This window comes from Capra hircus, chromosome 9 (assembly GCF_001704415.2).
Source record: "Capra hircus breed San Clemente chromosome 9, ASM170441v1, whole genome shotgun sequence".
Taxonomy (NCBI): Eukaryota; Metazoa; Chordata; class Mammalia; order Artiodactyla; family Bovidae; genus Capra; species Capra hircus.
The window spans coordinates 54,845,274-54,868,768 of NC_030816.1; the positions used below are offsets into that span (position 1 = coordinate 54,845,274).

A 23,495-nucleotide genomic window follows, 5' to 3' on the forward strand; every position below is an offset into this window, starting at 1 on the left:
GCATTTTTTATGCTCTCAAAATTGTTTGTGAAATGACAGTTGAATAAAGAAAAAAGTCTGCATTTTTTATCTATTCATTTTTCTCCATTTTCCTTTGGATTAAGAAGTAACAGGATGAATTAATTTTTAAAATAATTTTTTTTTCTGGGTCCCTCTCCTGGGACTTAGCCTTGTCATTTTGATGGAGGATTGAGAAGACTCACTGATGTATCTAATCTTAACCAATTTGGAGTCTACTGACATCCTGGCAGTATTAAAGAAAAAGCACCGTCTTGTTAGGCAGGCTGCTGGGCCGCCTTTCTATCACAGGCTCCTGCATGATTCATCTTCCTCGGTGACACACCAGTGATGTAACTTACCCGGAGGTACACCACTCCGTTTTATGGCAACAGTTTAAGAAATTAAAATTACCTATGTGGAAAGTATAATAAGCATTTGGGAAGTATTTCAAGAAGAGTTATAGTGGCACAGTAAATGGTGCTTTTAGCTATTCCTTCATTTTAGTGATGTTTAAAACCAAGAGCCATCATTCTTGGGTACCTCTGGAGATGCCCTGAGCTTATGTAGTCAGTATTTAAGTGTAAGTCGTCCTTTTTGTATTTTCATTTTATATGCATGCTTAACCAAAGGCTTGTTTAAAACTTATTAGAGTAAATAGATAAAGTGACTAAATTAATATGAGTAAGACACAGCTTATTTAAAGCTGCTTGCCAAGGCTGATTAAGATTGATTGGCAAGGTTGATGCTAGACTGGCCAATAAAGAATCACCCGGATATTTTACGAAAGAGATGGGTGCCCTAAGCATCTACCCAGAAGCTGAGTTACCTGGTCTGGGGTGTGGTCCCGAATCCATATTCTAGAACATTGCCTGTGTTAGTGCAATTTGCAAAAAGTTTAAGAAGAGTTGATAGGTTGTATCCATTAGATTGTATAATTAGTTATAATTTAAATGACTTCATTAAGTCTATGCCCACAAAAAGGTGATGCAATTAAGACCCAAGGTATTTTTTTATTATAAGAAAATAAGCATTTAATTTTTACTATGTAAAAACATTTATCAAGCCCCTACTAAGTTCAAGGAATGTAGTAGACAAAAACTGAGTATATCAAACACTGATATGCTCATGGTGTGGTCCTTGGAACAGCAGCATTAGCATCACCTAGGCACTTGTTAAGAATATAGGTCCTCAGGTTCCCCCCAAATCTATCAACTCAGAAACTGGGAGTTGGAGCCCAGCACCTGTGTTTTTTAAACTCTATCAATGATACAGATACAGCAAAATGGCTGTCTGGGGAGGCATTACAAATAGCTGTGAAAAGAAGAGAGGCGAAAAGCCAAGGAGAAAAGGAAAGATATAAGCATCTGAATGAAGAGTTCCAGAGAATAGCAAGAAGAGACAAGAAAGCCTTCTTCAGTGGTCAATGCAAAGAAATAGAGGAAAACAACAGAATGGGAAAGGCTAGGATCTCTTCAAGAAAATTAGAGATACCAAGGGAACATTTCATGCAAAGATGTGCTCGATAAAGGACAGAAATGGTATGGACCTAACAGAAGCAGAAGATATTAAGAAGAGGTGGCAAGAATACACGGAAGAACTGTACAAAAAAGCTCTTCACAACCCAGATAATCATGATGATGTAATCACTAATCTAGAGCCAGACATCTTGGAAAGTGAAGTCAAGGGGGCCTTAGAAAGCATCACTACGAACAAAGCTAGTGGAGGTGATGGAATTCCAGTTGAGCTGTTTCAAATCCTGAAAGATGATGCTGTGAAAGTGCTGCACTCAATATGCCAGCACATTTGGAAAACTCAGCAGTGGCCACAGGACTGGAAAAGGTCACTTTTCATTCCAATTCCAAAGAAAGGCAGTGCCAAAGAATGCTCAAACTACTGCACAATTGCACTCATCTCACATGCTAGTAAAGTAATGCTCAAAATTCTCCAAGCCAGGCTTCAGCAATACATGAACCATGAACTCTCTGATGTTCAAGCTTGTTTTAGAAAAGGCAGAGGAACCAGAGATCCAATTGCCAACATCCACTGGATCATGGAAAAAGCCAGAGAGTTCCAGAAAAACATCTATTTCTGATTTATTGACTATGCCAAAGCCTTTCACTGTGTGGATCACAATAAACTGGAAAATTCTGAAAGAGATGGGAATACCAGTCCACCTAACCTGCCTCTTGAGAAATCTGTATGCAGGTCAGGAAGCAACAGTTAGAACTGGACATGGAACAACAGACTGGTTCCAAATAGGAAAAGGACTACGTCAAGGCTGTATATTGTCACCCTGCTTATTTAACTTATATGCAGAGTACCTCATGAGAAACGCTGGACTGGAAGAAACACAAGCTGGAATCAAGATTGCTGAGAGAAATATCAGTAACCTCAGATATGCAGATGACACCACCCTTATGGCAGAAAGTGAAGAGGAACTAAAAAGCCTCTTGATGAAAGTGAAAGAGGAGAGCGAAAAAGTTGGCTCAACATTCAGAAAATGAAGATCATGGCATCCGGTCCCATCACTTCATGGGAAATAGATGGGGAAACAGTAGAAACAGTGTCAGACTTTATTTTGGGGGGCTCCAAAATCACTGCAGATGGTGACTGCAGCCATGAAATTAAAAGACGCTTACTCCTTGGAAGAAAAGTTATGACCAACCTAGATAGCATATTCAAAAGCAGAGACATTACTTGGCCAACTAAGGTCCGTCTAGTCAAGGCTATGGTGGTCATGTATGGATGTGAGAGTTGGACTGTGAAGAAGGCTGAGTGCTGAAGAAATGATGCTTTTTTTTTTTTTTTTGAAATGATGCTTTTGAAGTGTGGTGTTGGAGAAGACTCTTGAGAGTCCCTGGGACTGCAAGGAGATCCAACCAGTCCATTCTGAAGGAGATCAGCCCTGGGATTTCTTTGAAAGGAATGATGCTAAAGCTGAAACTCCAGTACTTTGGCCACCTCATGCGAAGAGTTGACTCATTGGAAAAGACTCTGATGCTGGGAGGGATTGGGGGCAGGAGGAGAAGGGGACGACCCAGGATGAGATGGCTGGATGGCATCATGGACTCGATGGACGTGAGTCTGAGTGAACTCTGGGAGATGGTGATGGACAGGGAGGCCTGGCATGCTGCGATTCATGGGGTCGCAAAGAGTCAGACACGACTGAGCAACTGAACTGAACTGAACTGAATGATACAGATGCAGCCTTAAGCTTGAAAGTCACTGATGTTTATATGACGAATAAAACACCATCTCTGATGACTTCCAGTGACTTGTACTTAGTGCAAGATCCACCCGATTTAACTAGTCTGTGCCCTACAGAAGGTCTGTTGGAGGTTTGTGAAGGAAGGGCATCAAAATCACACCTGGATTTAGGAAGGGCTTCATGAACCAGGCACATGTGCCAAGTCATGAAGCATAAGCTCCAACTGGTCAAAGTAGAAGAGGAAGAACATTGCAGAAATAGGAATAAATGCAAACACACAGAGGGGGGAAAGGGAAGACACTTGGAGAAATGTCAGTGATGTGATAGGACTAGAAAGACTGCCTGTGAACTAGTGAGTGGACAGAAAGCCAAAAAAGACAGGGGGTCCAGAGCTTGAGTTATAAGAGAACTGCATTCTGAGACTGAGCTAAGGAATTTGGTTTTGTCCTGAAAGCTATCAGAAGCAATTGAAATATTGGAGTCATGGGTTAAAATTTTATTTTGGGGGCTTTCTGAGTGGTTCATGTAAACTCAAATATTGATTTTGTATTGAAAATATTATGATATAAGACTAGGAAAGCAGGCAGGAATAATATACAACTGTCTGTTAGATGCCTACCATTATCAAGGTGCTGTTGGTAACCAGGGTGTTTGAGACTAAATAGAAATGATTACTGGCCTCAGAGAACTTACAAATTCCTCAAATTCAGGCATTCTAACCTTTCCTTGAGCTTCTCTGGTAGCTCAGATGGTAAAGAATCTGCTGCAATGCCAATGACTTGGGTTCAATCCCTGGGTCGGGAAGACCTACTGGAGAAGGGAATGGCAACCTACTCCAGTATTCTTGCCTGGAGAATCCCATGGACAGTGGAACCTGGGTTACAGTCCATGGGTCTCAAAGAGTCAGACATGACACACTGTGATTAGTACGAGCTGAGAGAATCAAACACTAAAATGAGGGCATCATAGAAGTTGATAGAAATGATGGTACAGGATGAGCAGAAACACAGAACTCCCAAAGTGTGATCTTAGGAAATGTCAAATAGAACAATAACAGTCATTTGTAAGCTTCATAAAAGTCTGTAGCAGAAGATGCCTCTGGAAATGGCCCAGTTCACAGAAGACTTTGAATGCAACCTTCTAGCACAGCACAGGGCTAGAAGGCCATTTCCAGTGATGGAAAAAAGGTAGAGGAGACTGTGGGCTGAGGGGCAAAAAGATGATCAATTCAATTCAGCAGAGTAACATGTATTGAGCATTCTGTCCCCAAAGGTACCATTATAACCTGGAACAGGAAGGATTTTGCGGGAAGTAAAGAATGAGTTGCTAGATAAAAATAGACAAGGAGATATCTTTTGTAGCTTCTTAATCCACCCCTCAGAAAACCCCAGCAAAAACAAAGGGTTTTAAACTTGCAAAGCTCTGGAATGAATTAAGATCTAATTAGAAGTTAAAAGTAGAAATATAACAACTTTGTTGTCTAATGAGAATCACTTAACAATATACTTGTGGTATATACTGGGAGAATTTGCTTATGAAGTTGCTCTGCCTTGTCCAACTCTTTGCAACCCCATAGACTGTAGACTGCCAGGCTCCTCCATCCATGGGATTCTCTAGGCAAGAATTCTGGAGTGGGTTGCCATTTCCTTCTCCAGGGGATCTTCCTGACCCAGGGAGGTCGAACCCAGGTCTCCCACACTGCAGGCAGACTCTACCATCTGAGCCACCAGGGAAGTCTGGGAGAAAGTTCTCTGTAATCACAAGCCCTGTTTTTGCTCCTCAAATGCTCAAAGCTTCCTATCTTAAGTATTTTATATCCTACATTCTTTTCTATCTATTCCCTCTCTTTATTTATTTTTATAGCACTCATCATTAAAAATATATTATACATTAACTTATTCATTTTTACCCTCCAGCCAAGCCATGAGCAACGTGTTTTCTGGCCTGCTATATCTCCAGGGCTGAGAACAGTGTTGGGCACAAAGACAGAATAGAAATGTTCTCTCTCAATGAATAAAGTATCATAAAGCAAACACAAATAAATGTTATATCAATACTTTAATCAATATTTATGAGCTCCAGATAGATCATCTTTCCTTGATACAAAACTAGATTTCATTAGTGACTAATCTGAAATTAGCCACCACTGAAATTGCCTTAATCCCTAGATCATTCCTGCTTCAGTGTGATTAAAAACACATTGTGATCTTTGCAGAACAATGGGTTCCCTAAAGTAACTCAAATAGAGCTTTTATAATGGATTCTTTACCAGCTGAGCTACCAGGGAAGCCCAGAAAGATTCTAACTCACTGCTTAATTGAAAACAAGATGAATGGAGCTCTTCACCTCACATACGGGTGGAAATATTCTCCCTTCTATTGATAGAGCATTTTAAGTTACCTTGATTCACAAATACAAACAAACCATGCTGAAGAAAGATTCCTGAGTGTCTACCCGTGGTCAGCTTTAAATCGGTTTATATAAAAGCTAAGGGCTAGAATTCATAGTTGTGGAAAAGAATGTCAGAACTTGAAAAATAAGATATGACTTATAACCAGGAGCATCAGCACTACCTCTCTATTTGTTGTTCATGAAGGGAGATTGAAATTTCTCTGATTTAGCTGGGGTGGGGAGTAGTTAAATGAAACAGAAGTCACAAGTACAAACAGAACTGTTTATTGAGGAAACTCTTCTAGGTACTAGAGATAGAGTGATACAAAGATTGTTTAAAGAAATTTATATTATAGTAAGGAAGTCACTAAACCAATACATAAGTATATAATATGATCATGAACTGGAGCATACATAATAAGTAACATGTTCTCATCATATTGCTTGATGAATTCAATGTTACCCTTCGTCCACTAGGTATGAGAGAGACTAGGCCACTAGGCTCAAGAGACTATACATTTCATCCCATACTTATGCATGCATGTTGTGATGAATTGGTATTAATGATTGTCATTAAATAACTTGGGCTTTTAGCAACTCTTAGAAGAAGCAATCAAGATGATTCAAGCTATATAACAAATAAAATATGATTATTTATGTTTCTATCATTTATGGCCACTCTATAAATATAATTCAGATAAATGAGTGCTAGGAAAAAGAAAATAAGGTAATTATAATAGTTAACAACTCTGTAGTGTTTACTGTGTGCTAGGTTGTATTCCAAGCCAATTTCTCTCAAATTTTATAGTGTATATCAGTCACCTGGGGTTCTTGTTAAATACAGATTCCAAGTTGGTAGTTCGCAAAAAGGCACTAAGATTGTACATTTCTAAGAAGCTTCCAGGTGATGCCGATTCTGCTGGTCAGTGGGCCATATTTTGAGTACTGACAGAATATACATTTTACATGAGGCTAAATGAAGGAGGTTTCCTCCCAGGCAGAGAACTGGGGAAGGGCAAATGGTGAAGGAAAGGCTCAGAGGCAGAAATAAGATGTGTGTACCAGCAGCAAATTGAAGTGATTGGTGAAGAGGTAGAGAAAGCAGGGTGTGAAATTAGCACTGTCCCAGCGCAAATAAATGTGGTTTCCACAATTGGAAAGTCAGTGCTGTCACAGCTGAAGACCCAGACTCTGTCCTTAGGTAGCTGTGGGTGTTGTTTAGTTCCTACATCCTGTCTGACTCCTTTGCCACCCATGGACTGTAGCCTGCCAGGTCCCTCTGTCCATTTCCCAGGCAAGAATACTGGAGTAAACCGTTTCCTACTCCAGGGCATCTTACCCACCAGGGATCGAACCCATGTCTCCTGAGTTGGCAGGCAGATTTGTTACCACTGAGGCACCGGGGAAGCCCATCCTTAGGTAGACTGGGATTCACGTCTTAACTATCCTATGTGACCTTGGTAAATCACTTCACTTGTAGAATTTTCTATTCAGTTAAAAGATGATAAACACAGGACCTATAGAGCTAATGTAGAATTAAGTGAGAAAACCTTATAAACTACCTGGCCCATACTGAAATTTAAATGAATATATAAACTAGCATTAGTATTTATCTCAAAAGGCATAAATGGCAAGGCTTAAATTTATAATTGATGCAGTTAAATCCACAGGTAGAAAAAGGTGATTGAAAGAATGAGTCATAAACAAAGAAAAAGAAGGCAAAATTATACTCCGAATGGAGAAATAGCACCATTTCTTTCCCATTGATTTCACTCTTCGAGACTAGGAATGAGTTTCATGCGGTTTCAAGACAAGCTATCAGTTTCAAAGAAAAATTAGAGTCTGCTCTCTTTTTATGGAACAGTCCATTAAGTTTATTCTTCCATGTGAGAATTTCTCTTTTTTTTTTTTTGAAAAGTACATCCCCTCAGTTCCTTTTAAAATCCGACTTCTTCCAGTTTTTATAGAACTCCCATAGAATAAATCTGCTCACATTTATGCTCACAAAATATTCATTTGGACACAGATTCTGGAATTTAATGTCTAGTTCCAATGTAATTCAGCATACTTCCACATGCTCGGTAATGCATATTCAGCACTTACATTTCAGTTGAAATGGATGTCCATCTTGCTTTAAAATTCTTTTTTCATTCCTCAGCTACTATCACATCAGCCACCATTCTCTTGTATGACTTTCTCACAATAGGAGAAAGAAAGCACCTGTACAGATATTTAAAATAAAGTAAGGCTTGAAGGGTTGGCTGGGTAGTTTTTATCATTCTCATGTAATCTCATAGTCAACATGACATATCTTGATTGCAAAGCCTTGATCAGACAGCTCAGGAAAGCCAGGAATACAGGGCTAGATACGGTTTTCCCAAAAGGACATTTTGATGTTTGGTTTATACTGTCTTACAGAAAAAGAAGGAGGCTATAGAAAGTGGCAAACGACAAACTGAGAACACTTTAAAAGAAGGCAGTGACATACTTGATGAAGCCAGTCGTCTTGTAGATGAAATCAACTCAGTTATAGTCGTGAGTATTTTATGAAACCCAAAGTTAAACGTTGATAATAATGTAAGTGCTCTTGAATTGGAACCAGTGAGAAATTCAGTAGTATAAGCAAATATTGTTACTTTCTTTTGACTGTAAAGTTGTTTTTGTCTCATTCTATTGTGACCATGCACACCCATTGGTAACAATTAGAACTTCACGTTATTCTCTCAGTAATGGTACTCGCACATTCACACCAACCTGTATTTTTTTTCACAATGATGAAGGGCATTTGTTATTCCTAGTACAGAACTTACAATCTGCTTTAGTATTCATATAACATTAGTTAAACAAGAAATGTAAAGCTACAAACAGACTTTCAACATGCTGTCTCACTCAGTAGATGCTAATATATGATGACATGTGTAATAGAAGTGCAAATAGTCTAAAAGACCCTAATGACTATCATTTACGTATTTAGACCTATGAAGTAGCATTTTTTAAAAAAAAGATTGTTAGGTTCTTCTTGGTATAAATTCCCTTCACATATTTTCTAATCTCTTTCATTGAATAATAGCTTTTATTCTCTATTCTTCTTTTTTTTTTTTTTTTTGCTAGGTTAGTAAACTTTAAGTGTTCTAAAACCTAAGCATGTGTAATTATATCTCCAAGAGACGTTAATAAATTAGAGGAAGCTGGATTCACTTATTTAAAATGCCTTCTTTTCTCTGCATATCAGTACGTTGAAGACATTCAAACTAAATTGCCACCCATGTCCAAGGATCTGAAAGATAAAATAGATAACCTCTCCCAAGAAATAAAGGACAGGAAGCTGGCTGAGAAGGTGTCCCAAGCTGAGAGCCATGCAGCTCAGTTAAATGATTCGTCTGCTGTCCTTGATGGGTATGTCATTTGTGCTTGGAAATGTCTATGTTATCTTGACACTTGTCCAAAAGTTTTGACTAGCAGAAATGGTTGAGAGTTGCTTTCAAATCTTGATTTTTGTAATTATTAACATACAAACTGCATGGCCTTTCTGTGGAAAAGCCTAATTAGAAGGGTGTGGACAAAGCTCTACTGGAGCAGCATCAAAAGTCTGAGTTAAAAGTGAATTCAAACATTGCATGGTGGGGAGCGAACATTGCCTTAGGCTACACTTAGAAAAAATATTTTGTTCTTTATTAGAGAGCACAGCAGTTGCCTTATTAGCATTTTAAATAGTTATATATAAACACACATTCTGCACCAAATTTCAGTTTTATAATTTTAATAAAATCAAAACTATTTATTGTTAAAGGGCTGGCTTTTGAAAATGTGGTTGCATTGGTTCAGTTCAGTTCAGTTGCTCAGTCTTGTCCAACTCTGCGACCTCATGGACTGCAACACGCCACACCTCCCTGTCCATTACCAACTCTGAAGTTTAATCAAATTCCTGTCCATTGAGTCAGTGATGCCATCCAACCATCTCATCCTCTGTCATACCTGTCTCCTCCCTCCTTCAATCTTTCCCAGAATCAGGGTCTTTTCAAATGAGTCAGTTATTCACATCAGGTGGCCAAAATATTGGAGTTTCACATTCAGCATCAGTCCTTCCAATGAATATTCAGGATTGATTTCCTTTAGGATGGACTGGTTGGATCTCCTTGCAGTCCAAGGGACTCTCAAGAGTCTTCTCCAACACTACAATTCAAAAGCATCAATTCTTCAGTGCTCAGCCTTCTTTATAGTCCAACTCTCACATCCATACATGACTACTGGAAAAACCATAGATGGATCTTTGTTGGCAAAGTAATGTCTCTGGTTTTTAATATGCTGTCTAGGTTGGTCATAGCTTTTCTTTCAAGGAGCAAGCATCTTTTAATTTCATGGCTGCGGTCACCATCTGCACTGATTTTGAAGCCCCTCAAATTAAAGTCTCTCACTGTTTCCACTGTTTCCCCATCTATTTGCCATGAAGTCATGGGACCAAATGCCATGACCTTAGTTTTCTGAATGTTGAGTTTTAAGCCAAGTTTTTTACTCTCTTTTTCTCTTTCATCAAGAGACTCTTTAGTTCTTCTTCGCTTTCTGCCATAAGTGTGGTGTCATCTGCATATCTGAGGTTATTGATATTTCTCCCAGCAATCTTGATTCCAGCTTGTGCTTCATCCAGCCCAGCATTTCTCACGATGTACCCTGCATATAAGTTAAATAAGCAGGGTGACAATATACAGCCTTGACATAATCCCCAGTTTGGAACCAGTCTGTTATTCCATGTCCAGTTCTAACTGTTGCTTCTTGATCTGCATACAAATTTCTCAGGAGGCAGGTCAGGTGGTCTGGTTTCCCATCTCTTTCAAGAATTTTCTACAGTTTGTTGTGATCCACACAGTCAAAGGCTTTGGCATAGTCAATAAAGCAGAAGTAGATGTTTTTCTGGAATTCTCTTGCTTTTTCCATGATCCAGTGGATGTTGGCAATTTGATCTCTGGTTCCTCTGCCTTTTCCAAACCCAGCTTGAACATCTGGAAGTTCACAGTTCACATACTGTTGAAGCCTGGCTTGGAGAATTTGAGCATTACTTTGCTAGTGTGTGAGATGAGTGCAGTTGTGCAGTAGTTTGAACATTCTTTGGCATTGCCTTCTTTTTGATTGGAATGAAAACTGGTGATTCCATACATAGCCTTTAAGTCTTTTTTTTTCCCTTTCAAACTCCAGGAAGGCACTACAGTTTCAGTACTGCCCTGTGAAATAATGGCTTATTATAACTGGTATTCTTACATGGGTTCATGGGGGATGGGCCACTAGTGAGGTGTGTTTGACTAGTAAACAGCCTTCTCAATATACTGGTTTGCTTCCCCTACAATTTGGGGATTGTTATAATAAAATAGGTGTATTAACCCCAAGAATAATTTTCATAAATAAATCTGGATTTAATATATTCCATGTGAAAGATTCTGTTTCCAAAACTTAATATTCTTGATACAAAGGAAAATATTAATGTTTGAAGACCCTGGGAAAAATTCATATATAATTCATTTTATTATAACAGTTCTAGCTTGGTTATTTAGGAATATGAGTTTAAACTGAAAGCTACAATATAATACAATTAGTACATACCTCACTATGATTTGGGATTATCATTATTATATTGGCCATGACCATTTGGAAGCCTTATTTGTTACAAGTAAGTTCTTCAAATATTCTTCGTTTGAGTACCAACTACTCTGATATTCTCTTTTTGGGTAATCCCTACAGAATCCTTGATGAGGCTAAAAACATCTCCTTCAATGCCACTGCAGCCTTCAACGCTTATAGCAACATTAAGGACTATATTGACGAAGCTGAGAAAATTGCCCAAGAAGCCAAAGTTCTTGCACATGAAGCCACAGAACTGGTAAGAAACAAATAGTGCTATGTACTGAGGTGAACCTTTTCAAATGAGTTTCTAAAGTTCTCAAATTTAAACAAGCTCCAGAAAATCCTGGCAAATTAGAATATTAGTTTTAAATTATTTTCAAAGGCTCCTTTTAAATTTTATCCAAAATAAATTCTCAGTGTGCTGTAATCATAGCAGAACTCTTCTCAGTTACATACTACTTTCCACCACTAATAAGAGTTGTATTATTATCCCAGATGACAAATAGGTTTGTGCCACCAACTCATAAAGGAAAATGGCCAAACATAAGACTTTGAAGAGGAAAATTTATCACAATTATTCCATATGTCTTCAATAAGAAAGTGCTTTGAATATTAACACCATTGCTTATAGTTACATATATGTTAATTCTATATAAAGTTTAATAATAAGGTGCACATTTTATAAAACATGCCAAATCATATACTTCTAAACTATTATACTATTTTTATCAGTTGAAATATTTGCCTTCAAAGCTACTTTTGGCTTCTGTCATTGTTCAAAATAAATTTTCAATTAGTATTTTAGAGTTTGGGGGTTCTAGGTATAGCACATTATCTGAGTATCTTCAACAGTGACAAATTTTTTTCCTTTACATGTAGAGCAACATTTTATAAACAGGTTATGTTTGGTAAACCTTGGCAATACTTTTTAGGTCAACTTTCATTTCATAGGAATCACATGGTTAGTTTAAATGTTCAGAACCATTACTTATTCCTTTGGCTTGACACAAAATCCTCCAAATACATTAGAATTTCAGGAGAAAAAAACCTTGCCTGGACATTTGGCTGTGAATGACATATGCAGAAATAATGGATGTTAAAGAAACAAATCAGTATTTGCTTTGGTATTTAGCACAAATGCTTTCTTGGATTTCAGAGATAGTAGAGGTATTTGCCACATAGTTAGACGGTTTATTTTATGGTCATAGTGAAAACATCATATTCCATCAGCAGTTACTACTGTTTGGTTTCTCTGGGATGACTTTACTAATACCATGTGTTCTGTTTATTTCTTATTCAAAGTCATGATATAATTATTACAAAAACTTACCTATGTTCAGTTATCCTTTCAAAATGAACCATTTTTCATATCTATTTTGAAGATCCTAATCTTCAATTTCACCATTTTCATCTGACCTAAGTCTTACTGGATGGCCATTTTCAGCATCTAGGACAGTGCCTGACAAATCATAGGCCTGTGTGAGTGAGTGCACGTCATTCTAACTGACATTTTCCATGCCTGTTTACAACATTTTGTACAAATAAAAATCTCAATATTGTCATTGCTTTATTTTTACAAACTTCGTGCATTTTATGGTAAAGAGCTGTTTATTTTCACCCAAACTTACTACCATCGCTTCTGATAACCTATGGCAAAAGGTGTCAGATTCTTGATCTCTGAAGATTTAGCTTCCAGGGACCAGAGACCAGGCTTGATCACTCAAGAGCTTTTGTGCAGCAGAGTTTTATTAAAGTGAAAAAGGGACAGAGAAAGCTTCTGACATAGACATCAGAAGGGGGACAGAGAGTGCCCCCCTCACTAGTGTTAGCAAGGGAGTTCTATACCTTTTTAATTAGTTATTACAATAAATCAAAAGAATGCCTCAAGTTGTAACAATTTTACCAGACCCACTCCCACAATTTACCTTTTAGGATAGCATGATTAGAACTTAACAATAGAATGACCCTACTAGACCTCTCCCATAATATACATTCTAAAGATATCAGGATTAGTCAGAAGGTTTTCAGGAAGGAGAAACTGTCCTCAAGGAGGATATATTGTTGTTATATAATCCTTAGTACAGAGTTTAAACTGAGTTGTTTGTTGTGTAATCATCAGTTCTGAGCTTAAAGAAAAAACTTTATGTGACTAAGACTAAGGAATGTAGAGGGGAAAAAAGGTGTTTGTCCTTTCCTCCTCCTTGAGAATTCCAGACCCCTGTCTCCGCTTCCAGAGCCCCAGACCCCTTTCTCCTCCTCAGGCATCCCGGACTTCTTAGCAACCTGCCTAGGAATTGACTCTCTCATTCCCCCCTTTTCTTTAAGGAAAATTATGTTGCCAAGGGAAAGGGGCATTGTTTTCATTCCATAATCACTTCCTGCTATTGAGGGGTGTGGTCCCTAAATTGTTGAGGCAACATATTCTCCCAACCCTCATATTGAGGGTCTCTGATCCAAGGACCCCAGGTAATAGTTGGGGGAGGTGGGGCTCCTGGGAGCCTGGACAACCATTTGTAATTTAAAAGCTTTCAAATGGTTAGAAACAAATGCAGTTACATAGTTACAGATGAAGGGAGCAAACAGTAAAAACAGAACAATTAGAATTAATGTGATTAAGATAAGTTTTCCACCATGGGAAGCTAGTTAACATTTCCCAAAGTGAGGTGACTGAGGCTTCAGGGGAATCCATAGCCTGAATCATCTTGTTCATGTGTTTAGCAAAGTGAGTAACATTAGTACTCATATCTGGTATATAGGTACAACACTGGGTATGAATAATGGCACAAGTTCCTCCTTGTGCAGCTGTTAGAATATCTAAGGCCAATCTGTTTTGTAAAACCACCTTTCTAATTTGTATTTGTTCAGCATTAATGGCTGAAAGTTAGTCAGAGTATCAACTCATAGAATAACATCTAATCTGTAGTTTCCAGAGAGGGAACGAGTATTGTAGCCAGACAATCACACCAGTGAAATACAGATCTTACCCAATGAGTTTTAAGGTGTGGCAGATTAGGCTTCTCTGGAAGCTCTGAAAATATGAAGCCATGAGTAAAAGTTAGACCTATGGTGCGTCTTCCTATCCAGTCAGGGGGAAGCCACGCCCATAAGTATTAGCCACATATCTAGTAGGTCCCATTTGGAGTAAATCAGCATGACTGAGGGACCCAGTCCCAATCAGTTCCTGGCCAGGCAAAAGGAGGACTTAACTGGGATTGGAAAGCACAGGAATGACTGTATTTTATGTTTCTTGAGGCAAAAATCCCAGTTGTTTCCAATCATTATAACTAAGTTGTTGGCTAACTTCTGGGGATGGCTCTATTTTTTCCCAGCATATGGGAGCATTAGATAGTAGGCATCCCTTTTTAGGAGTTAGCCATATGACCTCATCTCATATTTGATAAACATCAGGTAGAAAACCACCAGGTCTAGACCCATTTACCTTCTTATGTGCAGCAAAATAGTCATTAAACCAAGTTAAAACATAATCAAAATTAAAAGTTATATTCGGTCCATAGTTACATCACTCCATCTTTAGATTGTTAGATGTCATCAGATCAAGAGGTGTCAAATATGATTATTGTTGGTGAAAGTATTCTCAGAGTTGAAGAAAGTCCTTTCCAAGAAGTGGAGAAACTCACCGTGGGATGTCTTCAACTGATGAGGAGGGGAGTGCTCTGCAGACCCAACAATTAGACCAATTGTGGAATGTAGCATAGAAATGAGTTCAGGACAGGAAGGTGCTGTCTTGAGGGTCAAATGGTCAAACTCAGGACTTGGAGTCAACAGAAGCAAGCCCAGGTAGATTCTCAGTCCCATCTTGGTTCCTGGCTCAAACAATGGCTGCTGCTGCTGCTAAGTCGCTTCAGTCGTGTCCGACTCTGTGCGACCCCATAGACGGCCTCCTACGAGGCTCCTCTGTCCCTGGGATTCTCCAGGCAAGAACACTGGAGTGGGTTGCCATTTCCTTCTCCAATCCATGAAAGGGAAAAGTGAAAGTGAAGTCGCTCAGTCGTGTCTGACTCAGCAACCCCATGGACTGCAGCCTACCAGGCTCCTCCATCCATAGGATTTTCCAGGCAAGAGTACTAGAGTGGGGTGCCATTGCCTTCTCCGCAAACAGTGGCTAGTTTGACTCAAAGTCTGGGTCAGGAGTTAACCTCCTAGTAATGTCTGTTGAAAAGCAAGAAGCTGAGTCACCTAGTTAATTTTAAGGCTCTATGGCAGTATCTGTGTACAAAAACAGTCTATCATAGAGACAGTCCCTTCTTCTTAGGGGCAGTTTGAGCCCTCATTAAAGCTATGGGTAGAACTTTAAACCAACTGTCTTGTATTTCCTGAGTTAGCTTACACAGGTGTCTTTTAATAATGTCATTAGCCTTTTCAACTTTTTCTGAAGATTGAGGTCTCAAAGAGGAGTGTAAGTGATACTCTGTTCCTAGAGCTTTTGACACCCCTTGAGTTACAGCAGCTTTAAAGACGGAGCATTGTTGCTCTGAACTTTAGAGTTTAAGATCCCACTCACATCATGAGAAGTCAGTACCATAAGATTTTGTCCATTCATTAACCTCGGGCTTTAGTTAATACTGCTTTTGATATGAAAATAGGTGAGGTCATTGAGCTTGATAACAACAGGAACAGCATTTTGTGCTCGACCCAGTTTTTCCATCAGCCCACACTCTAGGATTTACATTTTGTTCCATTAAAAAGAGCTGGTTCCATATTCATGAAAACAGAGGCCTGGACCTCAGTATATCCTTCCCCAGAAGGGGTGAGGGAGACTCTGGCACAATTAGGAGCTCATGAGAAAACAGCACAGAGTCCCAGTTTCCACTTAAAGGATGACTTCCCTGGTGGCTCAGACAGTAAAGTGTCTGCCTACAGTGCGGGAGATCCAGGTTGGGAAAATCTCCTGGAGAAGGAAATGGCAACCCACTCCAGTATTCTTGCCTGGAAAATCCCATGGATGGAGGAACCTGGTAGGCTACAGTCCATGGGGTCGCAAAGAATGGGACACAACTGAGTGACTTCACTCACTCATCCAGAAAGTCCCATTATGGTAGTGGATAGGGAGGAAAGTGGGCCAGGGGCTTCAGTAAGCACAGAGAAAGTTGCCCCAGTGTCCAAAAGAAATTGACTGGTTGGCCCTCCACAGTTATTAATACCCAAGTTTCCTCAGATGTAATTAGGATGGGAGCTTGTGTGGGGACCCCTGGACACCTTCAGTCCATATTGTCTTAAGAGTCCAACCCTGGGGCCTACACCTTGGAGGGCAGTCTCTTCTCCATCATGGTCCTTTGGAGACTGGACATGGAGCCGGGGACAGCTTAGAAGTCTGAGAGCAATCCCGCTTGAGAGGCCCTTCCTTTCCACAGTAACAGCAAGCCCATCCCTTTTTACCTAGGTCCCTCTGGGCATTTTTCTCAAGCTGTTTCAGAGCAGGTCTAACAGCCATTGTTGGGGCGTCAGTCTTTTGCCAGGTTCTTTTTTTGCCTCTTATTTTCCACCTCATATTCTCTGCCATAATATACCATTTGAGCCAGCTGCAACAGTTTTTTAAAGATTGATTTGGTCCAAACACCTGTTTTCATAACTTATAGCAGATATCTGGAGCTGACTGAGTGAGAAATCTATCTTTTAAGATCATTTCTCCCTCTGTAATTTCAAGATCAACGTCAGTAAACTTGTGGAGAGCCTCCCAAAATCTAACTAGGAATTTATCAGGAATTTCCTTCTCTCCCTATTCTATGTCAGCCAACTTAGCATAGTTTAAAGTCTTAGTTTGTTCTTGCTTAAGTCCTTCAAGAATACATCTGGCAAAGTGGCTCTGTTATAGAAACCATTTGGCTCCCAGTAGGAAGGAGGGCTATTTCGTATTCCCTCTTTCCCCTTGTCTCACGTTCAAGCCATTCATCTCCAAAAGTAGTAGCTTCCCCCAAAACTCAAGCTCTCAAGTCAGGAGTTAGTGTCTGTCCCAAGACATGTGTTACATCTCTCCAAGTAAGGTCATAATGTTAGTCTCGTAAAGGAGTCTGTGTACCTTTCGGATCCTCTAGATAGTCTCAACTGCAATTACTGCTTGAATTTCTACTGACACTGAGCCAGCCCCTCCTGGAAGGGTGCCCTAACTCAGCCTGTTCAGTTGAGAGCCCCAGATAAAGGGATAAAGGGGCAAAATAAGAGAACAGAAGGCAGCTGAAGCTTTCATACACAAATCTGCACCCTTAGGACATAAGTCTGGCATGTCTCGCGGAGAGATAACACATAAGGCACTTCTACCTATTTCCCTTATTTTCTATGAAATCAGTCTAGTTGTAAAACAGTATCATAATTGAGAGACCCTTTAACAGGCCAGGGTTTCCCATCTTCCAAAGAATACTGTGGCCATTAAGTATCACAGAAGAAGATCAGGCATGTCTTTTTAAATTCTGGGGATCAAACTTGTCCCAGCTTTTTTTAAAATACATTTGAAAGAAGTGGTTCTGGAACTGATAGCTCCCATCTGTAAGAGAGAAAGAAGCGGCATCCACAGCCTTAGTTTTTTTCCATCAGAAGCGTCCTTCCCTGCTTTAGATGGGGGCATAGCAGAATCTCCACCAAAGCTTTCTTTCCCTGGTCAGACTTAGTCTGTCCCTTACCGACGCAGGCGTCTTACTCGTCCCTCCCAGTTCTACGACTGAGGCAGGGTGGAGATGCACCAGGGGTAGACGTGATGGTATCCCAGATTGATTTAACTCCACACCACCGAGACCTTTGTTTGATTTGCCAGAGTAATTTCCCAGAGTGTTTCCCAAGCTAGGACTACCACGGGAAGCATCTGTCTTACGTGTGCCTGTGCACACTCCTGACTATAGTCCTGACTGCATTAGAATGGGTGCGTCTTAAAGAGACAAATAACAACCAAGATGTCCCTCCTGTCGCCACACCAGTATATGTGATAGCAAAAGAGGTGGTGGAGGGTTGGCCAGCGAGCAAAAGGTGATTTTTGTTCTCGAGCTATTAGGGTCAATCCTTCCCACTCGTTGCTACAGATTCCACAAAAGGAATATCTAGAGTTGAGACAGAAGCCATCAGAGAGCCTCTTCCGGTCCACTAAGAGCTAGCGCTACCAAGGGAAGAGGCCCATTGCATTTCCAGTCTGGCCAGATTCCACAATTCCTGATCTGTGTCCTCAGAAACCTCATGGCCACCAGCAGTGCTTCTGTCCGTATAGATAGGAGGCACAGCCATGAAAAAGACTCCCTTTCAGGTTGCTGGCCCCTGAGACTGGCAGCCAAGAGAGTAACTTCTGGCCTGAGAGATGTTCCTAGGGTTCCACCTCACTCCATACGTGCTTCTAGTAACTTTCGGCTCCTAACAAGGCTAGGCGCTTCCTTACTTGGGGTCTAAGTAACAGTACATAGTAACAGCATGGATCACTAGTCCCTTGAAAGTCTGTGATCCAAAAGATTGGGTTCAGTTCAGTTCAGTTGCTCAGTCGTGTCCGACTCTTTGCGACCCCCTGAATCGCAGCACGCCAGGCCTCCCTGTCCATCACCAACTTCCAGAGTTCACTCAGACTCACGTCCATCGAGTCAGTGATGCCATCCAGCCATCTCATCCTCGGTCGTCCCCTTCTCCCCCTGCCCACAATCCCTCCCATCATCAAAGTCTTTTCCAACGAGTCAACTCTTCACATGAGGTGGCCAAAGTACTGGAGTTTCAGCTTCAGCATCATTCCCTCCAAGGAAATCTCAGGGCTGATCTCCTTCAGAATGGACTGGTTGGATCTTCTTGCAGTCCAAGGGACTCTCAAGAGTCTTCTCCAACACCACAGTTCAAAAGCATCGATTCTTTGGCACTCAGCCTTCTTCACAGTCCAACTCTCACATCCATACATGACCACAGGAAAAACCATAGCCTTGACTAGACGGACCTTAGTCGGCAAAGTAATGTCTCTGCTTTTGAATATGCTATCTAGGTTGGTCATAACTTGGGTTAGTAGATCTAATTTCCCATGCAGTTATGAAATGGTCAAAGAGACCAGGAAAATCTGACAAAGGAAGGAAAGTTTGGTCCACGCACTTTGCCCATTTCTGGTCGCACCCCTCACAGGGACCTTGAGGGTCTCTTGGCATTGGCAGAGAGAAGGCTCCCCTTTTGAGGGCTGCCTTCAGTCATCATGAGGCACTGCAGAACCACACAGCAGGGCTCAATGCTTGCGTCACGCAGGACATGTCATTCATTCACACAGCACACCGTAGAGTGAGTAAAGTAAAGCAGAAAATGTGTGTGCTGAGAAAGCAGAGAGACTAGAGCTCTGAGTGCTCTTGCCTTGTCCTAAAGATCCCAGAAAGCCCCCAAGATGATAGTTTATAGTGGACAGTGTCCAATTCTTGATCTCTGAAGAAGATTGAGCTTCTAGACCAGGGACCAGGCTTGATCACTCAAGAGCTTTTATGTAGCAGAGTTTTATTAAAGAAAATAGACAGAGAAAGCTTCTGACATAGACATCAGAAGGGGGACAGAGAGTGCCCCCCTCACTAGTGTTAGCAAGGGAGTTATATACTTTTTTAATTAGTTATTACAATAAATCAGAAGAATGTCTCAAGGTTGTAAAGATTTTACCAGACCCACTCTCACAATTTAAATTTTAGGATAACAGGATTTGAAGAAGGAAATGGCAACCCACTACAGTATTCTTGCCTGGAAAACACCATGGACAGAGGAGCCTGGTAGGCTACGGTCCATGGGGTCACAAAGAGTCGGATACGACTGAGCGACTTCACTTTTCTTTCAGGAAGGAGAAACTGTCCTCAAGGAGGATACATTGTTGTTATATAATCCTTAGTACAGAGTTTAAACTGAGTTGTTTAGTGTGGAGTCATCAGTTCCAGGCTTAAAGAAAAAAACGTTTTATGTGACTAAGACTAAGGAATGTAGAGGGGAAAAAAAGGTGTTTGTCCTTTCCTCCTCCTTGAGAATTCCAGACCTCTATCTCCAATCTGAGAGCCCCAGACCGCTTTTGCAACCTCAGGGACCCCAGCCTTCTTATCAACCTGCCTAGGAATTGATTCTCTCACTTCACACTTAGGAGACTCATTTTCTTGCCAACATGAAATATTCACTTTTCCTCAGCCCTGATGCTTATACCTGATAGGCTAGCCAAACTCAAAAATAGAGCTAGGAGATGTTTTAATGCATACGGCATGTCCACTTGTTCTTGTTATTCCGTCCCCATAAGCTGTGTAAAAATAATTAAGTGTCTGAAAAATTTCTAAGTAAAGGCTAAAGAGGATCATTGATTTATTAAATGGCTATCAGCACACATGCAGAAGACTGATTTGGTCAGAAAGATTGTTAGACTGTGTTCTGGGAACAGAATAAATAAAGTTTTAATTTTAATAATTCATTATAATGTAGTTCCTATTGTACTAGAAAAGAAATATATTTGCCATTAAATTGAGCAATTACCTAGATAGAACTAGCATTTCATAAATGTAAGAGCTGGTATTATTGCTACAGCTGTAGATAAACATAGAAGAGTAAGATTAAGTTTATTATTTATGTATGAAAGAGTCATTTGAATCTAGGTCTGCAAAGAAGGAAGAATGTCTTTAATGAATTAGAAACAAAGAAGCAAAGGAGGAATTTATACAAGGAGAAAAAAAGACCTGTTAGACAAGCAATAAAACAACCAATTATTACTGTGGAGAAAATGGATGTGAGATAATATGAGAAGGGCAAAAAGCATTGAAAATAACATTGGGAAAAAAATCCCTAAGTGAATGGTGGAATAATCTTAAAGCATAATTGACAACATTTTTAAAACCTCTTCACTTTTAAACATCTGCTCAAGTCTACCTATTTGTAATGCACACATAATCAACAATGTAATTGAAAGGAAAATATGAGTAAGAAGAAAGTTGATCCTTTATTTTAATTAAATAGTGAGCAGGTGGAGTCTATAAACAACTAAATATTGTAGTATAGTTGCTATGTAAACAGCAACAACCTCTTATCTTGCATATTTAATTTATTTAAATCTCAAAATGAAATGTAATTTTAAGAACTTGTTCAGTCGCCCAGTTATGTCTGACTCTTTGCAACCCCATGGACTGCAGGATGCCAGGCCTCCCTGTCCCTCACCATCTCCCGAATTTTGCCCAAGTTCATGTTCATTACATTGGTGTTGCCATCCAGCCATCTCATTCTCTGATGTCCTCTTCTTCTGCTTTCAATCTTTCCCAGCATCAGGAACTTTCCTAGTGAGTCAGGTGTTCACATCAGGCGACCAAAATACTGGAACTTCAGCTTTGGCATTTATCCTTTCAATGAGTATTCAGGGTTGATTTCCCTTAAGGTTGACTGGTTGATCTCCTGGCTGTCCAGGGACCTCTCAGGAGTCCTCTAGCACCACAGTTTGAAGGCATCAATTCTTTGACACTCTGCCTTCTTTACAGTCCACCTCTCACAACCATACTGGGAAGACCATAGCCTTGACTACACAGACCTTTTAGGCGGAGTGATGTCTCTGCTTTCAACACTGTCTAGCTTGGTCATAGGAACATAAACTTTATGAAAAAATAAACACTACTGCTTTTCTAACGGGCTTCCCTTATGACTCAGATGGTAAAGAATCTGCCTACAGTCAAGAGACCCAGATCCATCCCTGGGACAGGAAGATCCCCTGGAGAAGGGAATGACAACCCACAGTATTCTTGCCTGGAGAATTCCATGAACAGAGGAGCCTGATTGGCTACAATCTATGGGATCACAGAGTCAGACACAACTGAGTGAATAAAACTTTCACACTTCCAATTTTCTATTAGTGTTGGGTGGGAAAATTACTATTATTGTATTATTGTTATAAAATTATTGTTTTCCCTATACACAGTCTCAAAGATAACATCTCATTTTGTACTTCTCATTGGTGGGCACAGGAAAAAGAGAAGGGAAATATATCACTCTTTCAAAAACGGAATATGAAGATCCAGTAATTTCTTTCTAATCTCAATTGCTTTGATGCTATAAAAAGTCCTCAGACTCTAAAACAACAGAGAATTAAATCTTTAAAAACATTTCCAGATCATAGGTGAACTTAAAACCTGTGTTATCAACCAGATCTGATTTTAAAAGTAGATGAAGAAGAGATTTTATATGCTTTTGGAGCCTTGGGATGACAATAGTCATGGTTTCAGTGGCCCTGGGAGATGAGACCCTCTGCCCTTTTCCACTGGGAAGTTCTTAGAGGATGTACACTTGAATCTGGTATATCCAAACAGCAAGCAACGATGACAAAACAGAAGGCTAATGTAGAATGGATTCTATTGTTCTTGTTCATTAAGATCATGAAGAGTCATCACATAATAACCACAGTCTCCATCAACCCTGAAATGTTGCTCTCCTTCCTTTCTTAATTTCCTTCCTCCCGTTCTCTTTTTCTCAGAGTGAATGGAATGTGTTCTGTGATATACACTTCAGTGTAGAAAACATAGGCAGTCCACACCTTCCCTAGGTATCTTGCATAAAGAGAATCACTTTTTCATGTCCCATGGCAACTGAAGATTTCTTTTTCTTCATCTGTACCCTCTTCTTTACACTACAATCACTGTTATCATCTAAAGCTCTCTCCCTCTCTCTCACATACACATTCTCTAAGCCAAAATCTTCTTTCTCAGTTATTAATAGTCTCAGTCTCCATGTTTCAGCATTAGAAATTGAGAATTTATAGTGGCTTTCAACTCCAGTGAACAATGTGGTCTTCCTCTTTATTCTCCAAATCCCATGTTCTGTCAGTCAATACAATTATGCATCATTCCTGGGAGCCGTGAGTCTAAATATCTGCAGCATATTTCCCAAACATATCTAGGAGAAAATAATGTAAAATACAGAAAAAGGCGGGGGTAATTTGTAAGTAATTCTTTTTCTCGTAAAAACATATTAGTGGGACAGTTAGTAAAGAACCAACTGGTGACTGCAACCGTGAAATTAAAAGACACTTACTCCTTGGAAGAAAAGTTATGACCAACCTAGACAGTATATTGAAAAGCAAAGACATTACTTTGTCAACAAAGGTCCCTCTAGTCAAGGCTACGGTTTTTCCAGTGGTCATGTATGGATGTAAGAGTTGGACTGTGAAGAAGGCTGAGTGCCAAAGAATTGATGCTTTTGAACTGTGGTGTTGAAGACTCTTGAGAGTCCCTTGGACTGCAAGGAGATCCAACCAGTGCATCCTAAAGGAAATCAGTCCTGAATATTCATTGGAAGGACTGATGCTGAAGTTGAAACTCCAATATTTTGGCCA

General features: G+C 39.9%; 1 protein-coding gene across 3 annotated transcripts in view; it reads left to right on the forward strand.

Moving 5' to 3' along the window:
- Positions 1 to 23,495, forward strand: part of LAMA2 (laminin subunit alpha 2) — a 677,281-nt gene that overhangs the window by 539,150 nt on the left and 114,636 nt on the right. For all 3 annotated transcript variants that reach the window (XM_005684731.3, XM_005684732.3, XM_018053196.1), the window contains exons 38-40: positions 8,018 to 8,134; positions 8,832 to 8,995; positions 11,330 to 11,468. In XM_005684731.3, the coding sequence (XP_005684788.2) occupies positions 8,018 to 8,134; positions 8,832 to 8,995; positions 11,330 to 11,468 (420 nt within the window). The remainder of the gene's footprint in view (positions 1 to 8,017; positions 8,135 to 8,831; positions 8,996 to 11,329; positions 11,469 to 23,495) is intronic.